Raw genomic sequence first — 19,311 nt, forward strand, 5'->3', positions numbered from 1 at the left:
CAACAAAAGGAAGTTGTCTCTATCCTCAAGATCGCCTACCCTAAGAACCTTGGAAATAGATGTCTTACGATTTCTAACCCTTGCACCTCTAATTCCTCGGAGCCAAGTAAGGAGATCTCCCACTCGCGACGTGTGAAATCGGACTCCTCCGTGGGACATATGTCGCATATGTTATGCGAAAAACTGCATTAATAAAGACAAGCATTGTCATATTGGTCAATAGAACTTCTAATTCCAACATATACTTTGGTCTTTTTGTACATGATGCAAAGACAATCATATATTGCACTTTTTTCATGAAGATCAACTTGATCTACGATGCTTACGTCAGTGATTAGAGGTGGCTCAGTTGTCTTAATGACATAATCAATGTTAAGCTGTTAATAAACCAAAAGAAATGGGAATCAAAATTTTAAATGATTCTCACCAATATTTTCATATTTTACATGTTAGAAATAACAACCAATTGCATAAAACAAGTCAGAGCTGATACCATTGTAAGAAATTGTTACACGTACTAAAAGTGCTAAACTACATTAAAACATAAATGCATAAACAAAAGGATTCGAGTCAAAACTCGTCATTGTTGTGCTTTTTGCAAGCTTCGGGCTATGACTCCGGCGAATTATTTCGTGGCTCTTTTAAGCCCATGCTCTCATATGATGTTAGTTTTTGAAAGTGTAAGTGCAGTTAGGGACCTTGGAACCCTTTTGTATTTATAACTCTCATAATCACATTGATGGGTATTATTACGATTGTAGGCAATTTTCATTTATATCGACCATTAATTTAAGCGTGATTTTGTTCACGAACTAGTTTGATGTATATGGACTATCAAACTCTCTTTCTTTAAAACGAAAATACTCTTACAATACATTATTTGTATCCCCCATTCAGCAACTACCAGAACAAAAACATAATATATCAATTTATTTGGAATGAGCGTTAACATAGTCGCAGTTGAGCCTTATCTCACCTTGATCAATCGGCCTAGTCTTGACATGAACATTACCAAGCTTGGTCATGGACACCGCGAATTGGCTCTCAAACAAGTTAGGCTGCGTAGCAAGCGCCGCCACATACCCCACCGTCCTCTCGTCGGAGAACAGCATCTGGTCCGTAGAAAGAACACCCTCCTTCCTCATCAAGTTCCCATAATACTGCGTGTCAAACACTCTAGGAGTGGTGGGATCTAGGTCGACGACTCCAGCAGTACCGTGGCGGCACTTCTCCCTCAGCTTCCCCAAGAGCGTGGCGTTGAGGGAGCGGTCGCGGCTCCGGCGGTCGAGGCGGTGGGATATGGCAGAGCAGGAGGTGCGGCCGATGGTGTGGGAACCGGAGAGGACAACGAGGTCTAGGGGGTTCAGACCACGGAGCGCGAAGAAGGACAGGAGTGCCGTCACGTTCTCGCGGCCCTGCGGGACGGCCTCCGCCTCCGCTGCCACCGACACGCGGCCGTCGCGCCGCCCATACGGCACCTCCCAGAAGGGGCCGCCCGCGAAGACCGTGGCGTCGCGGGCTGCCGCCGTCAGGATGTCCGCGCACGATACCGTCTTCGGGCACACTTTCTCGATCGCCTTCTTTAGGTCGTTTATGATTCGGAAGCCTGTTAGGGTTTCGCTCACATGGGCACGCCTCTCGCTCCCTCGGTGGTTCAGCAGCACCGACGCGTCGCAACCCTGCATCCATCTTTATATGTTACCGCTAAAACAATACCTAGGCTTTTCAGATGACGACAGGAATCACAAATATATAGCTTTGTTTTCCATCCTATATTAACTCCTTGTTTCTGGATACTGTTAAATTTTAGTCTTTACACGTGGTTTTTGTGAAGAAAAAAAAAAAAAAACTGGTAGATACTAAAAACCTCTCGGTTAATCCCATTTTGATAAACTTTTTATACTTGTTGATTTATAATTTGGAAAATATATAAAAGATAAAAGAACTAGGTTATGGTTTGTAACTTTAGTAACTTACTTTTCTTCCCTTGTGTTGTAAATTCCTTGTTTCCAAACGTATTGTTTAGTCTTTAGATGAGTGTTATTTTAAATTAATAATTGCTTTGGTAAATACTAAAAACCTCTCCCCCTACTCCGTCTTAATAAAAAATTTAACTTGTCGATTGTATTATTTTGAAATCATTTAACAACTAGAATAGGATTATGGGTTAAATGACCATTGGTTTATGCGATATAATATAACAAGGGAATAATATATTAGTATAAAATGTTCATATCATAATATCACACAAAATATTTTACTAGCTATGTCACACAAAATATCAATTTTGTAGCTATGATTTATGGAAATAAGGTTGGAGGAATAGGTGTACCCTAACAGCGCAGTCATGGAAATGGAGGCGAATAATGGCGGGAGCCAAGGAAGGGTTCCTGTTGATCCAAGCCCTCATTCTTCTGTGGATTATCGCCTCTGCTTCAGGGCAAGTATTCTCGTAGAACCTCGGCGACAACAAAGACTCGGCCGGAAACGATTTCTTCACCTTTTTAATGTTCTTTGCTGGTGTTGTTGTTCTTGGAGAAGCAGCAGCTTTTGGATGTTGACCATTATCATTGAGCACTGATTGTACCTCGGAAATATGAACACACAGGATCAAGAGAACGATTGAAATGCACCACACCTTCATGATGATAACGCTGATGATATGATTATATGTTTGATCTCTTCTATCTTTTGTTTTTATAGTAATTAATGATGAAACGATGTTGGTTTATGTACAATATACGTGAGAAACACTATTATTGACCATGAATATGACATGCAAACATGTTAGGTTGTTATACATGTTTTAAATTTTTTAATTTAAGTCAAAAGTTTTGATGTGATAACATATAAAACTGAGTACTCTCTTAGATATTCTATGTGTCCCTAGTTTATTTGTTTTTGGTGTTTAAAATAAAATAAAACAATTAAAGCCGTGTGGTGCAATGGATACCAGCATAAACCTAATGGAGAACAATTTTTGGTAGTCATATAATTATTAGTTTCCAATACAATATAATATTTATTGCCCCACAAAATGAACAACAATTTAAAGTTTCGAACGGTTTGACCCAAGGCCGCTAAGTGACCGCACCCGAGTCAAGGGTGTGAACTCGAAAGTCTCGAGTTGAGGTTCCTCCAATCGAAGGCGTTCCCCGAGGAGAGAAGGCAATGACTGGGGGGGGGGTGTGACTGTGCTTCTTGTGAGCTGCCTACGTACCTGCGTTGCAGGATCAAGTCAGGACGTAGTTTAGGCGTGTGTATACGCTGTGTAAGGCGCGGAGCCTGGAAGGTGTGCTCGACAGAGAAGACGGAGTGCGGAGGTTTTCTCGGCGACGTCTCGAGACTCTAGGATCAATTGACCAAGAGAGAATGTGTGTTTTATCTCGTTGGAGATGTAGGGAATTTTCAGTAGACAATCTCGGGCGCAGTTTGTGCGCTAGACACGTAGGGAACTATCAGTAGAAAATCTCGGGCGCCGCTTGTACGTAGGAGATTAAGCGCTGGACCAGAGGCAATTCTGCGCAGAAAGTCTCTATCAGCGTTTCAGAACTCTGAGAGTGAGTAATCTGAAGGAGGAATGAATGTATCTCTCCCCCTCACTGAGACGAGGTATTTATAGTCGATGTAGATGCCTATGAGGGCCTTTGGACGCACCTTGGGGAGTGCACCACAGGTTACGGGCGCCTGAGGCGGTTCCTGGACGCGCACGCGGTACGCGGGCGCACTTGTTTGGTGGCGAGGCGCGCCAATTCTTCTACGCACTATGCACACGCTCTTTTGAGAAGTGCACCGAGCGTGCGCTTCTTTCGAGGAGCGCGCGATGGTGAACATTGCTTCCCGTGTGAGCTTGGGCTCGGACTTTCGGGCCGTTTCGAATGGGCCTTAGCGATTGTGGCCTTGGTGGATTTTTTAGTAACCCGGCCCGTTGGGCTTTTAAAGTTAGGGATTCCATGCAAGTCGCGTGAAATTAAATGTTTCCGGTTTTTCGAGAGCGACCGACAACATTAATCCTCCAAGTTCGTCGCTCGAAAGGCTCGGGTGATGAACTTTAGTTTCTTTACGCCGGGTGTTTGAGAGAAACTTTTTTCCATGAGTTTTGCCATCCCAAAGAATATTTTTATCTTTTTTTTTTTGGGGGGGGGGGGGGGGGGGGGGGAGCGCAGGGCGTCAGGTTTTCGCGGCGTGGCGCGCGCGCATGGTGTGGGCCGGGAGAGGATTTTTTCCTCTTTTTTCTTGCTTCATTTTCCTTCCCTTCTTGGAATAGGATTATGATTCCTACATTTGGAATCCTACTTTTCCACCTCATGTGTGCGTATAAATAAGAGGACAACTCTACATATTTTTCACAACTGCACGTACTTCTTCACACTTTTCCGTCTCTCTCTACACTAGTGCATAATGGAAATTCCATTCCCCTTCTTAACCGAAGATCCCGAGGTGGATTTGTCTCACTTGCTTCAAGACTCTGAGAATGCAGAGAGTGATCTGTTTACGAGATTCAAGAATATTCCCGTGCATGTGGAGCAAGATCCAAGTGAGATCCAGCAGTGGCTCGAAGTGGGCGAGGCGGGCGCGACTTCGTCTGTCACTCAGCCTATGGAGCGAGAGGAGGTGCGCGCGCTGACTTGACATGACGTGGTCAAGGAAATAGGTATGTTGGCATTCGTGCCCACAAGAAGAGTAGTACTTATAACTTATATACATTTGATGTAATAAAGTCTCACGAAGACTCTTGTTTGCAACTGCTGAATAATTAATAAAGAGTTGAAACTTTCATTCATGCATTCTTCCTTTGTTTGTTTGAAGCTTTATGATAAACCTTAGTCTCTAGTCCTTAAACAAACCTAACAACAAATGAAGAGCCAAAAATAGATTTGCATGAACAATCTCTTCATGGTTTGCTTTAAAAAATATATTCACAATCTAAGGATAAAAGGGCTATTGATCTCAGTATGATTGTTAGGAGAATCTATGATGTCTGGTTATGAGATATAAAGAGTTTGAGATTCTATAGTTCTTCCTCGATATCTTCTGAAAATACTGAATTGAACAGTGCACTTCTAGAGAAATTGTAAGAACAAACCATTTAACCTATTATGTCTCAAAGTCTCTATGTATGAATTGCATCAGGCTTACCCCAATCCTGAAATGAGACATGTCATTTCATAGCTTACGTACTCTCATTTGAGAAAGTCAGAGTTATAGATCCACTATGTGATATAGACAAGACCTATTGATGAAGTACTAAGCTAAGAAGATGTTGTTGTCAATGGTGCCTACAAGAAGAGTAGTAGTCTTTACTTATGTACATTTGATGTAATAAAATCTCACGAAGACTCTTGCTTGTAACTGCTGAAAAATTAATAAAAGTTGAAACGTTCATTCATTCTTCTTTGTCTGTTTGAAGCTTTATGATAAACCATAGTCTTTAGTCCTTAAGCAAACATAACAACAAATGAACAATCAAATATATATTTGCATGAACAAACTCCTCATGGTTTGCTTAAAACTGTATATTCACAATCTAAGGATCAAATGGCTATTGATCTTAGTATCACTACTACAAAATTGGTTTTCTGATGCGCAAGACTATATGATGCGACTAGTCGCATCTAAATAACTTTTAGATGCGACTAGTCGCATCGGATAATCAATCAGAAGCCGAAAAAATTCGCTCAAATTGTCTTTTGATTTTGACAATCCGATGCGATTAGTCGCACCTGAAAATATGTTGAAACTTTCAGGTGCGAATTTGTCGCATTGGATAGTTTTAAATTTTTAGGCGGGCCTCATCTCCCCCTCTTTTATTTCATTAATCTGACATGGCGACTGAAATTTTTATTTTTTTTAATTATAATCCGGTGCGACTAGTCACATCGGTAGAGGTATCAGGAGAATCTATGATGTCTGGTTATGGGACATTGAGAGTTGGAGACTCTATAGTTCTTCATAGGGATCTTCTGAAGGTGCTGAATTGACCAGTGCACTTCTAGAGACAGAATAAGAACAAACCATTTAACCTATTATGTCTCGAAGTCACTACGTATGAATTGCATCATGCTTACCTCAATCTTGAAATGAGACATGTCATTTCATAGCTTACGTATTCTCATTTGAGAAAGTCAGAGATTGGATTCACTATGTGATTCGGAACATGACCTATTGGTGAACTACTAGGTTATTAAGATGTCCTGAGTAACTTTGTGAAGATCTCATAGATATGGAATCATGTACAAGATTGCTGAAATGTAATGTGTATCACCTCATGCTTTGTTCCTTGCAATGTGAAAAAAATGATTTGGCCAGTGTCCTAATTGAGTCATGACACTTTTGGATGAATCAATATTAGTTGTTAGCTCCTCATCAATACATTGTTTCTAACATATTCACAAGCGACAAAGGAGGCAAGGAAATAACAACTAGAAGGGTAAAATGGTAATTTTGTAAATCCCATCTAGTTGATGATATTCATGAAGGGTAAATATAGATAATATTCAATGGATCCACTCATTACAATTAAGTAGAATTCTTGAGTAGAAAATATATTCATTTGAACCGAGATATTCCGTGTCAACTCTTTAGTGGAGTCAGTTGACGTTAAGATATAACTTGGAAATGGTTTGTGAAGTTTTGAGTCCAAGTATGCTAGCTCAAGCTTTGTTCATTTGGATCCATGAGGTCACTACCACAATTCTTTAGAGTAGGATTAGTTAAACATGAAAGCTAAGTCAAAACAAGTTCAAATGTTTAACTAGACAAGTTTTACGAAAATTGTCTAAAGGGTAATTTTGTCCTTTTGGACATAGGATGGTATGAATGTCAATAAATTAGTTTTTTGATATTGTCATATGATCACAATTGAAATGTGTCACACGGCCAACATCCTTGGATTGGGCCTTGAGGATTAATTTTCATTTCATGGAATTTTATGTAAAATTTTTTTATGGGATTTTCTTATTTTTTCATGAACAAATAAAAAAAACATCTAGAAGCATGTTCTAGAAGGCCTATTTTCGTGCACGATCATAGACGAAAAGATAAATTATTTTGTGCATTGATGTATGAAGATACTTGCCAAAAGAAAAAAGAGGAAACAAATTTCCTCTAGAAGGAAATCAAAGGGGGCGGCCAAGTAAAGAGCAAACAAATGAGGAAACAAATCCAAGGCCTTAATGGCACAAGGCTGGACGTGCAAGGGGTAGGAAGAGGAAAGAAGGATTTGCTCATGAATATGTGACATTCAATAGAGAAGAGGAAACTACATTTTCAAGGTAATCCTCCTCCTATAAATACCCCACCTCATTCACAATTCACAACACACAATTTTGAGATTGAGAACCTCTCTCTCTCTAGAATCTCTTCTTGTCCTTTTTGTTTTGGCACCTAGGTCCTCATTAGACCTAGCATTTTGTTTTAGCTCTTTGGCTCAAAGATTTATTCTTGAGTCATAGTGTTTAAAAGTGCCCACACACTAAATCCTAACCATACTCAAAGACTCTAGTGGTAGAAACTTTCGTGGTTACTCACAGGTTCAAGAACTAGTGGGAGAGGCGAGGTACGTGGGGAGACAAGCGTTTTAACCTTCTTAAGGCTTCTCAACGTTCAAGTACCATTCAAGGTTGGTACCGTGTAGAAACTAAATGTAGTTTTAAAACTTTAAATTATATGTTCATACACTTTGTCTAGGTTGTAAAATCGTTTTACGTGTTTTAAAGAAATTTTTTGTATTCCGCCGCTTGCTAGAAGCGATAAATCTTTTCTTAACCCTAGATCTATTCCAACAAATATCATGAAAAACTTTGTGAAGATCTCATAGATATGGAATTCTTGAACAAGATCGTTGAAATGCAATATATCACCTCATGTTTTGTTCCTTGGAATGTGAATAAATGAACTGGCCATTATCCAAATTGAGTCATGAGTCTTTTGGATAAATCAATGTGACTTGTTATCTCCTCATCAATACATTGTTTCTAACTTATTCACAAGCGATGAAGGAGTTGAGGAAATAACAGCTACAAGGGTAAAATGATAATTTTGTAAATCCCGACTAGCTGATGATATTCATGAAGGGTAAACATAGATAATATTCAATGGATCCACTCATCACAATTAAGTAGAATTCTTGAGTAGAAAATATATTCATTTGAACCGAGAGATTTTAGTGTCAGCTCTTTAGTGGAGTAAGTTGACATTAAGCTAGAAATTGGAAAATGTTTGTGAACTTTTGAGTCCAAGTATGCTAGCTCAATCTTTATTCATTTGTATCCATGAGGTTACTACCACAAGTCATTAGAGTAGGATTTGTTAAATTAGTAGCTAAGTCAAAACAAGTTCAAGTGTTGAACTAGACGAATTTTACGAAAATTGTCTAAAGGGTAATTTTGTCCATAAGGACAATAAGATGGTATAAATGTCAAAATAAGATTTTGAACATTGATGACAATGTAGATGATCTACACGGTTAACATGGGCATTTGGGCCTTGAAGATTGAATAACATTTTATGGAATTTTCTGTGAAAATTCTACATGGGCTTTTCTTATATTGTCATGAAAAAATAAAGAAACATCTAGAAGCATGTTCTAGAAGCTCAAAACCGTGGACACCATCATGGGAAAAGAGGAATTTTTTTGTGCATTGATGTATGAAGATACTTGCGAAAAGGAAAAAGTGGAAACAAATTTATGGCACATGCCATATGGGTTGGATGACCAAGAGGAGAAAAAGGGAAACTAGTTTCCAACCTTGGTATTTTGATAGGAATGAGAAATAAAGATTGTGCTCATGAATATATGATATTCAATAGAAAAGGGGAAACTACCTCTTAAAGGCAATCCCTCCTCCTATAAATACCACACCTCATTCACAATGTTGAATACACAAGTTTTTGAGATTGAGAACTTCTCTCTCTAGAACTTGGCCGCCCACCCTCTCACTCTCTCTCTCTCTCTCTCTCTCTCTCTCTCTCTCTCTCTCTCTTCTTGCTCCTTTGTTTTGGCACCTAGGTCTTCATTAGACTAGCGTTTTGTATTAGCTACGTGGCTCTAAGACTAGTTCTTGAGTCATTGTGTTTAATAGTGCCCACACACTAAATCCTTTCTATACTTGGAAGACTCTAGTGGTAGAAACTATCGTGGTTACTCTGATTCAAGAAGATGCTAGGAGACAAGCTAGGTGGGGAGACGAGCGATTCAACCTTTCCAAAGGCTTCTCAACACTCAAGCTTCAAGCGAGGTTGGTACCGAGTGAAAACTCTTTATAGTTATTAATTTTAAAGTATATGTTCATGCACTTTGTCTAGGTAGTAAAATTGTTTTAGGTGTTTTAAAGAATTTTTTATATTCCGCCGCTTGCTAGAAGCGATAAATTATTCTTAATCCTAGATCTATTCCAACAAGGTCGGCGTGGTGTGCCGGGAGAAGTTGCGGCCGTCTTGTGATCAACCTGGTCGATAGAGAGAGGGGGGGCGCGACGCGCCAAAGTCTAGTGCACTGTGCCGAGTGTTCGGCTTGGATGTTCCGTGCCGAATGGAGGTGTTGATGTTGCTTTGCTGACTTTACCAAAGTCTTTTCTAGATGAGATCGACTGTGTGGACGTCTTTGTACCGGAATCAGATGATCTCGACGGTGACTTGGAGACTTGTCACGGGGGCTAAAGTTTTGTTGCAGAGCACTCGGGGAAGGTGATGATGACTGCCTTGGCCGTATTGAGGGGTGATGGCTCTCCTACGTTGGCCAAGGCGAGCTTGGTCCGAGGTCTCGGACACGGAGTCGAACGTGTCGGCGAAGTCTTTGGAGAGGACGGAGTGGTAGCGGTGCAGTGTCAGGAAGCTACCGCGGCCGAGAATGTCTCTCGGGGGGTCACTTTTATTGGAATTGATCTAGGGTTAAGAAAAGATTTAACGCTTCTAGCAAGCGGCAGAAAATAAAAATTTTCTTTTACACAAGTAAAATGATTTTACTAACCTAGACAAAGAGCAAGCACATGTTATTATTAAAACTATCTAAAAGCGATTACACGTTTACTAACCTTTATGAAGATTGATGGTTGAGAAGCTTGTGGAGGTTGAATCTCTCGTCTCCCTACGCAGCTCGTCTTTCTTCGTTCTTTGGGAACTCGAGTAACCACGAAAGATTTTATCACATAAATCACTCGAGGTATGAAGGAATAAGTGTGTGGGCACTTTTAAACACAACGACTCAAGAACAAGTCTTAGAGTGGAAGAGCTAAAACAAACACTAGGTCAAATGTGGACCTAGGTGCCAAAACAAAAACGAAAGGAGTTAAAGAGAGAGGGAGAAGTGGGCGGCCAAGAGTTCTAGAGAGAGAAGCTCTCAATCTCTAAAACTTTGGGATGAGAAACAATGAGAATGAGGGCTCTATTTATAGGAGAAGGATTACCTTCAAAAAGGTAGTTTCCTCTTCTATAGAATATCACATATTCATGAGCAAATATTTCCTCTTTCTCCATATGTCACACGGCCATGATGCCTTCTAGAAGGCAATGGATTTTATTCCTCTTTTGTTTTGCTTCTCTCTTGCCTTGTGTTTGCCGCCCATCCTCTTGCCTTTTAGAGGAAATTTGTTTCCTCTTTTTCATTTGGCAAGTATCTTGATACATCAATGCACAAAATAATCTCTTATTATCACTATGTTGGACGTGTAAGGCTTCTAGAAAGAGGTTCTAGATGTTTCTTCATTTGTTCATGACAACATAAGAAAAGCCCGTTAAGAATTTTCAAGTAAAATTCCATGAATGAGGTTAATCCTCAAGGCCCAATTCTTTAACTTGGCCGTGTGGTTTAATTCATTGGCATCATATGACAATGTCAAAAAATTATTCATTGACATTCATTTCATCCTATGTCCAAAAAGACAAAAATACCATTTTGACAATTTTCGTAAAACTTGTCTAGTTCTTGTTTTGACTTAACTTCTAGTTTAACTAATCCTACTCGAAATGACTTGTGATAGTGACCTCATGGATCCAAATGAACAAAGCTTGAGCTAACATACCTGGACTCAAAAGTTCACAAACCTTTTCCAAGTTTAGCGTAATGTCAACTGACTCCACTAAAGAGTTGAAATTGAGAATATCTCGGTTTAAATGAATATATTTTCTACTCAAGAATTCTACTTAATTGTGATGTGTGGATCCACTGAATATTATCTAGGTTACCCTTCATGAATATCATCAGCTAGATGGGATTTAAAAAATTACCATTTCAGCAATCTTGTACATGAATTCCATATCGATGAGATTTTCACAAAGTTACTCATGACATCTTCATAACTTAGCACATCACCAATAGGTCTTGTTCAGAATCATTTACTGAATCCGAACTCTGACTTTCTCAAATGAGAATACGTAAGCTATGAAATGACATGTCTCATTTCAGGATTGAGGTAAGCATGATGCAATTCATACGTAGTGACTTCGAAACGTAAGAGGTTAAATGGGTTGTTCTTCTTTTGTCTTTAGAAGTGCACTGGTCAATTTGGTACCTTCAGAAGATACCTAGAAGAATTATAGAGTCTCCAACTCTCAATATCCCATAACGAGACATCATAGATTCTCCTAACAATTGTACTGAGATGAATAGTCCTTTGATCCTTAGACTGCGAATATATTTTTTTAAGCAAATCATGAAGAGTTTGTTCATGCAAATCTACATTTGTCTCTTCATATGTTGTTAGGTTTGTTTAAGGACTAAAGACTATAGATTATCATAAAGCTTCAAACAAACTAGGAAGAATGAATGAATGTTTCAAGTTTTATTAATAAATAAGCAGTTACAAGCAAGAGTCTTCGTGAGACTATATTACATCAAATGTATACAAACAGACACTACTACTCTTCCTGTGGGCACCATTGATAACAAGGGCCTCACGCCCATGCGCGCCCCACGCCTGACCGGGCCTCATGCTTGTGTGCGCCCTGCGCCCTGGCCGAGGCTGCTGCCCGCGCGCATGCCGTGTGATATGATCCTTACCAACAAATGTGATAAGACCCAATAACAAAGATTGGAAAAAGACCCCAAGATCTGCAAAGGACTAGAATGTTGAGACTTGACCCAATATCTAGAGAGATAAGAACCAAGCCTACAATATATATGACGCCACACCAAGATATTCAAGATGAACACTTAAGAATCAAGATGATAAGTCAAGTTGCTGAACGCCACAACAAAACTTGATAAGTTCAAAAAGTCTTTTTAAGAACAAGAAAGACACAAACTCACAAAATCAGAATCAGAAGCATACAATTCCTTAATGTACTCAAATTCAAGCAACTTAGAATCTAGAGTAGAGAGTAGAACGTACCTGCGAGATAATGCATCTGCCACAACATTCTCCTTACCTTGCTTATAATCACATATGGAAATGTTTCAATGAACTCCACCCATTTCGCATGTCGCCTATTCCGTTTGTGTTGTCGCTTCAAATACTTCAGCGACTCATGATCCGTATGTATCACAAATTCTTTAGGCCAAAGATAGTGCTGCCAATTTTCCAAAGTCCTCACCAATGCATATAATTCCTTATCATAAGTACGATAGTTTAGGGCTGCCCCACTCAACTTTTCACTAAAATATGCAATTGGTCTTCCTTCTTGCATCAAAACTCCACCAATTCCTAAACCTGAAGCATCACACTCAATTTCAAACGTTTTAGTGAAGTTAGACAAAAAAGCAAAGGAGCATTAGTTAGTTTTTTCTTGATCAGTCTGAATGCCTTTTCTTGCTCAGCTCCCCATTTAAATGGGATATTCTTCTTGATGACTTCGGTTAGCGGCGCTGCAAGGCTACTAAAGTCTCGAACAAATCGTCGATAAAAACTAGCCAAACCATGAAAACTTCTTACCCGACTTACCGAAGTAGGCGTTGGCCAAACGTGAATTGCCTTCACCTTTTCCTCATCAACTTCAATCCCTTTAGCACTTACAACAAAACCAAGAAACACAAGCTTATCCGTGCAAAATGTACATTTCTTAAGATTTCCAAATAAGCTTTCTTTCCTCAAAACTTCTAAAACCAATTTTAGATGTGCAACATGATCCTCAAGGTTTTTGCTATAAATCAGAATATCATCAACAAAATGTCCAAGGCAAGCACGTAAAACATGGTTCATAAGTCTCATGAATGTACTCGGGGCATTGGTTAACCCAAAAGGCATAACTAACCATTCATACAATCCATATTTTGTCTTAAATGCAGTTTTCCACTCATCTCCTTCTTTCATTCTAATATGATGATATCCACTCTTAAGATCAACTTTAGAAAACACACACGATCCATGCAATTCATCTAGCATATCATTAAACGAGGAATAGGATGTCGATACTTTACCGTGATGTTGTTGATGGCTCGACAATCAACACACATTCTCCATGTCCCATCCTTCTTCGGCACTAGAATCACCAGAACAGCACACGGACTCATGCTTTCTCTCACATGTCCCTTCTCCATTAGCTCGCTGACTTGCCGCTCAAGTTCCGTAGTCTTTGGGACTGTGGAGCCAGGAACAAAGTTGATTTGATGTTCGATCCCTCGAATAGGAGGTAAACCAGGAGGTACCTCTTCCGGAAACACATCTACAAATTCCTGCAAAAGAGAGAAAACGTTGCTCGGCAAAGATCCGGCAAGATCATCAGTACATAAAAAAAGCCTCCTTGTACATGAGTACTATAATGGGCTGATGGGTGAATAATGCTCTCTTGCTTTTGATTTGCCTAAACTTTTGGCCCAAATGAGCTAACTTGTTGAATCAGCCCATTTAGAGCCTCTTTGAATTGTTTGGCCTTAAACCTTGTGAGAGGCCCACTAGGCAAACTTAATGGACCACTTGAAAGTTTTCTTTTAGTCATCTCAGGTCCACTTGTATCCATTTGAGCTCCTTGATCACTTACCAAATGATATGATTCTTACCAACAAATGTGATAAGACCCAATAACAATGATTGGAAAAAGACCCCAAGATCTCCAAAGGACTAGAATGTTGAGACTTGACCCAATATCTAGAGAGATAAGAACCAAGCCTACAATATATATGACGCCACACCAAGATACTCAAGATGAACACTTAAGAATCAAGATGATAAGTCAAGTTGCTGAACGCCACAAGAAAACTTGATAAGTTCAAAAAGTCTTTTCAAGAACAAGAAAGACACAAACTCACATATATTTCATGCCCGCGCCCGGCCATCCAATGGGACCCCAAGAAGCCGGCACATGGCTTCCTCCAACCCCTATAAATACCACCCCCCTTTTCACTTGAGGGGGACCTTGAAAATATATCTTTTGAGAGAATTCTCTCTACCTTCACCTCTCTCTTGTGACATTCCAAGAGTTTTCTCCCCCTCTCCATGCTCGGCTCAGAATTCCGAGAACCCCCCTTGAAAACAGCGAGCGCGTTCCAATTCTGAGACCCGAGTATTCATAACGTACTAGCTGCGCCCTCTCTTCTTGACCCTTGAGTTAGAACTCCAGCTACGAGTCAAGCGACGAGCCCGATCCTTGTCTAAAGTCTTAAGCTCTCAACCTCCGAGTCCAAGATAGCCATAACCCGTACATTGAACTACGTTCTGACCTGATCCCGGACTATGGGTACGTAGGCAGCCAACATTTGGCACGGTCAAACCTCCCAAAACACACCTCTGGGTTAGGAGGGTGCAACTCGGCTTTCAAATTCACACTTTGGCTCGGGCGCGGTCACTTGGTCTGGCCTTGGATCGAACAGCCCGAAGTCATAAATCGTTGTTCATTTTCGTGTGACAATATTTTGGTGCTAGAAGGAGGGGACTTCCCGACTTATACAGCCTGAAATCCCTTCTACTTCATAGTCTCCTCTTTCTCGACTTGAGAAAGACATGAACGACCAGCCACCCATTCGTTATGAGGGTGTGAATAACCCCGAGAACACAACCGGAGTGAAGAAATACTTCTTGCGTAGAGATTGAAGCCGGTCCTTCAAAACCACCACCTATGAAAAAGGTGATACGTGTTTCCTCCCAATAGGAGACTTCCCGATGTTCAGCCCATGACCGACTTGGTCAAAGAGGAAATGTCAGGGAAGGCCACACAACTCGGCGAGTGAGGCGTGTTACTCAAAACTCACACCCCATGCCACTGACTGAGACCTAAGGGATCGGATTACTGCCCAACAAACCAGTCATGGTGAAGACCTACGAGAGAGGTTGAGTGCCCACCAGGGTCACGCCCACCAGGGTCACAACCCCGCGGCCCCAATCAATGGAGACCCCCGCATAGCACAAGGGTCGAATGAAAGGTGCTAGGTGACTCATCCCGAACAGAGAGTGACTCCAAACACTGGCCTTGATGTCGTCACCATGATTCATAACCTTCGCAATGAAGTACATGATCTACCTGAAGGCGGCTTGGCCGGTGATATATACGGGGTCATAGAAGAACATTATGTTGTAAATGGTACCCACAAGAAGAGTAGTAGTCTTTAATTATACACATTTGATGTGATAAAGTCTCACGAAGACTCTAGCTTGTAACTGCTGAATCATTAATAAAAGTTGAAACGTTCATTCATTTTTCCTTGTCTTTTTGAAGTTTTATGATAATCTATAGTGTTTAGTCCCTAAACAAACCTAACAACATATGAAGAGACAAATGAAGATTTGCATGAACAAACTCTTCATGGTTTTCTTAAAACAATACATTCGCAATCTAAGGATCAAAGGACTAATGATCTCAGTACGATTGTTAGGGGAATCTATGATGTCTGGTTTTGGGACATTGAGAGTTGGAGACTCAATAATTCTTCTAGGTATCTTCTGAAGGTACTGAATTGACTAGTGCACTTCTAGAGATAGAATAAGAACAAACCATTTAACCTCTTATGTCTCGAAGTCATTATGTATGTATTGCATCATGCTTACCTCAATCCTGAAATGAGACATGTCATCTCATAGCTTACGTATTCTCATTTGAGAACGTCAGAGTTCGGATTCACTATGTGATTATGAACAGGACCTATTGGTTAAGTACTAAGTTATGAAGATGTCATGAGTAACTTTGTGAAGATCTCATAGATATGGAATTCATGTTCAAGTTTGCTGAAATACCAACGTATATCACCTCATGCTTTGTTCCTTGGAATGTGAATAAATGAACTAGCCAGTGTCCAAATTGAGTCATGACTCTTTTGGATGAATCAATGTGACTTGTTAGCTCCTCGTCAATACATGGTTTCTAACTTATTCACAAGCGACAAAGGAGTTGAGGAAATAACAGTTAGAAGGGTAAAATGGTAATTTTGTAAATCCCGTCTAGTTGATGATATTCATGAAAGGTAAACATAGATAATATTCAGTGTATCCACTCATCACAATTAAGTTGCATTCTAGAGAAGAAAACAAAGTCATTTGAACCGAGAGATTCTCAGTGTCAAGTCTTTAGTGGAGTCAGTTGACATTAAGCTAAACTTGGATAAAGTTTGTGAACTTTTGTGTCCAAGTATGTTAGCTCAAGCTTTGTTCATTTGGATCTATGAGGTCACTGTTACAAGTCATTTTGAGTAGGATTAGTTAAACTAGAAGCTAAGTCAAAACAAGAACTAGACAAGTTTTACGAAAATTGTCTAAATGGTAATTTTGTCTTTTTAGACATGTGATGAAATGGATGTCAATAAATAAGTTTTTTTTTGACATTGTCATATGATGACATATAACTTAAACCACTCGGCCATGTTAAGAATATTGGATCTTGAGGATTAATTTCATTTCATAGAATTTTACTTGAAAATTCATAATGGGTTTTTCTTATGTTGTCTTGAGCAAATGTAGAAAAATCTAGAAGCACCTTCTAGAAGGTGTTGGCTATACAAATAAGAGAGAAAAAGTGAGATTATTTTGTGCAATAATGTATCAAGATACTTACCAAAAGAAAAAGAGGAAACGAATTTCCTCTAAAAGGCAAGAGGATGGGCGGCAACACAAGGCAAGAGAGAAGCAAAACAAAAAAGGAAACAAATCTAAGTACTTGCATGGCAAGCCTTGGCCGTGTGACATAAGAGAGAAAGATGAAATATTTGCTCATGAATATGTGATATTCTATAGAAGAGGAAACTACTTTTTTGAGGGTAATCCTTCTCCTATAAATAGAGCCCTCATTCTCATTGTTTCTCATCCCAAAGTTTTAGAGATTGAGAGCTTCTCTCTCTAGAACCCTTGGCCACCCACTTCTCTCTCTAACTCCTTTCGTTTTTTTTTGGCACCTAGGTCCACATTTGACATAGTGTTTTAGCTCTTCAACTCCAAGATGAGTCGTTGTGTTTAAAAGTTCCGACACACTTAGTCCTTCTTACCTCGAGTGATTTATGTGATAGAAACTTTCATGGTTACTCGAGTTCCCGAAGAACGAAGAAAGACGAGCTGCGTGGGGAGACGAGCGATTCAACTTCCACAAGCTTCTCAACGATTAAGCTTCATAAAGGTTAGTAAACGTGTAATCGCTTTTAGATAGTTTTAATAATAACATGTGCTTGCTCGTTGCCTAAAGAAAATTTTTATTTTCCACCACTTACTAGAAGCGGTAAATCTTTTCTTAACCCTAGATCAATTCCAACACATTCCTCGCCATTAACCGCCCAAATCCTTACTGAGGTATGCACGGGAAACTTCAAACTCTTGAACTTCCCTCTCTACAGTGGGAAAACTGACCCCACTTATCACATCCAGCACTATGAGACTTGGATGACGATGCAGGGTGTCTCACCTGGGGCTCTACGCCAAGCTTTTAGTCTTACTCTCACCGGACCCGGTTTCGAGTGGTTTAAGAATTTAAGACCAGGGAGCATTCAATCGTTCAATGACCTGAAGGACATGTTCCTGACACGATTTGCTACATCGATGGTTCAAAAGAAAACCAAGATGTACTTATGGTCAATAAGGCAAGAGAATAACGAGTCCTTTACACAATATCTCACTTGATTCACCGCGGAATCGAACAAGGTCGACTTCTTTGATGACAGTGACGCAATTACAGCAATAATTGAGGGCTTGCGCATTGGAGACTGTTGGAATTGATCTAGGGTTTGAGAAAATAATTAACGCTTCGGTAAGCGGCGGAATTTTAAAAATTTTCTTTTACAAGTAAAACAGTTTTTACTAACCTAGACAAGTGCAAGTACATGTAATTAAAAACCAATATGAGCTAAGAGTTTACTAACCTTTCTTGAAGCTTGAACTTTGAAGAAGCTTTTGGAAAGTTTGCAACGCTCGTCTCCCCTCGCAGCACGTCTCTCTTCCTTTCCTCGGCACCTCGAGCAACCACGAAAGTTTCTATCACTAAATCACTCGAAAAGAAGGAATCAGTGAGTGAGCACTTTTAAACGCTACGACTTAAGAACGAGTCTCGAAGTCGCAGAGCTAAACACTAGGTCGAGTGAGGACCTAGGTGCCAAGACAAGAAAAAATCGAAAATAAACTAGAGAGAGAGAGAGAGGATTTTCGGCCAAAGTTCTAGACAGAGAGTCTCTCAAATCTCTTAAACTTGGATGAATGAATTGTGAGGAATGGGGCTCCTATTTATAGGAGAGGTTTTACCTTCAATAAGGTAGTTTCCTCTTCTATAGAATATCACATATTCATGAGCAAAAATCCTTTATTTCCCATTCTATCTTGGGCTCCCAAGGCTGCCTCCTAGAGGCTTGGATTTGTTTCCTTTTTTGTTCCTTGGCTTGCCCTTTTCTCACTTGGCCGAAATTCCTTGTGCATCTACATGCAAATTTGTTTCCTCTTTTTCTTTTGGCAAGTATCTAAATACATTTATGCACAAAATAAACTCTCTTTCCTTGGGTATTATGGACGCCTATTCTCATCTAGAAGGAGCTTCTAGAAGCTTCTTCATTTGTTCATGACAACATGAGAAAAGCCCATTAAGAATTTTCAATAAAATTCTTATGAAATGAAATTAATCCACAAGGCCCAATAAACAAGTTATGGCCGAGTGACATTAAGTCATCAAATGAACTTGTCAAAAAATTTATTGACATTCATTTCATCCTTTGTCTCAAAAGACAAAAATACCCTTTTAACTATTTTCGTTCTTGTTTTGACTTAACTTCCAGTTTAACTATTCCTATCGATGTGATTCGTGACAGTGACCTCATGGACCCAAATGAACAAAGCTTGAGCTAAACACTTGGACTCAAAAGTTCACAAACCTTTTCCAAGTTTAGCTTAATGCCAACTGACTCCACTAAAGAGCTGACACTGAAAATCTCTCGGTTCAAATGAATTTATTTTCTACTCAAGAATTCGACCTAATTATGAT

General features: G+C 39.8%; 1 protein-coding gene across 1 annotated transcript; it reads right to left on the minus strand.

Annotated features, from left to right (window-relative positions):
* Positions 1 to 689: 689 nt before the first annotated feature.
* On the minus strand, positions 690 to 3,008 carry LOC149378649 (peroxidase 7-like). The gene is made up of 2 exons (XM_089603763.1): positions 2,333 to 3,008; positions 690 to 1,679 (listed from the first exon to the last, which is right to left on the minus strand). The coding sequence occupies exons 1-2, from the start codon at positions 2,642 to 2,644 to the stop codon at positions 930 to 932; spliced, it is 1,062 nt and encodes a 353-aa protein (XP_089459889.1). The 5' UTR covers positions 2,645 to 3,008; the 3' UTR covers positions 690 to 929.
* Positions 3,009 to 19,311: the final 16,303 nt, after the last annotated feature.

The sequence above is a fragment of the Urtica dioica genome, chromosome 12 (genome assembly GCF_054948205.1).
Source record: "Urtica dioica subsp. dioica isolate 48M chromosome 12, U.dioica_male_clone48M_v1_H2, whole genome shotgun sequence".
NCBI lineage: Eukaryota > Viridiplantae > Streptophyta > Magnoliopsida > Rosales > Urticaceae > Urtica > Urtica dioica.

Bases quoted from the DNA above. Each gene is read 5' to 3' on its own strand.
- LOC149378649 (XM_089603763.1), bottom strand. From the start codon at position 2,644: ATGAAGGTGTGGTGCATTTCAATCGTTCTCTTGATCCTGTGTGTTCAT. The intron at 1,680-2,332 runs GTACACCTATTC...AGATGGATGCAG, and splicing joins TCCATGACTGCGCTGTTAGG to GGTTGCGACGCGTCGGTGCT.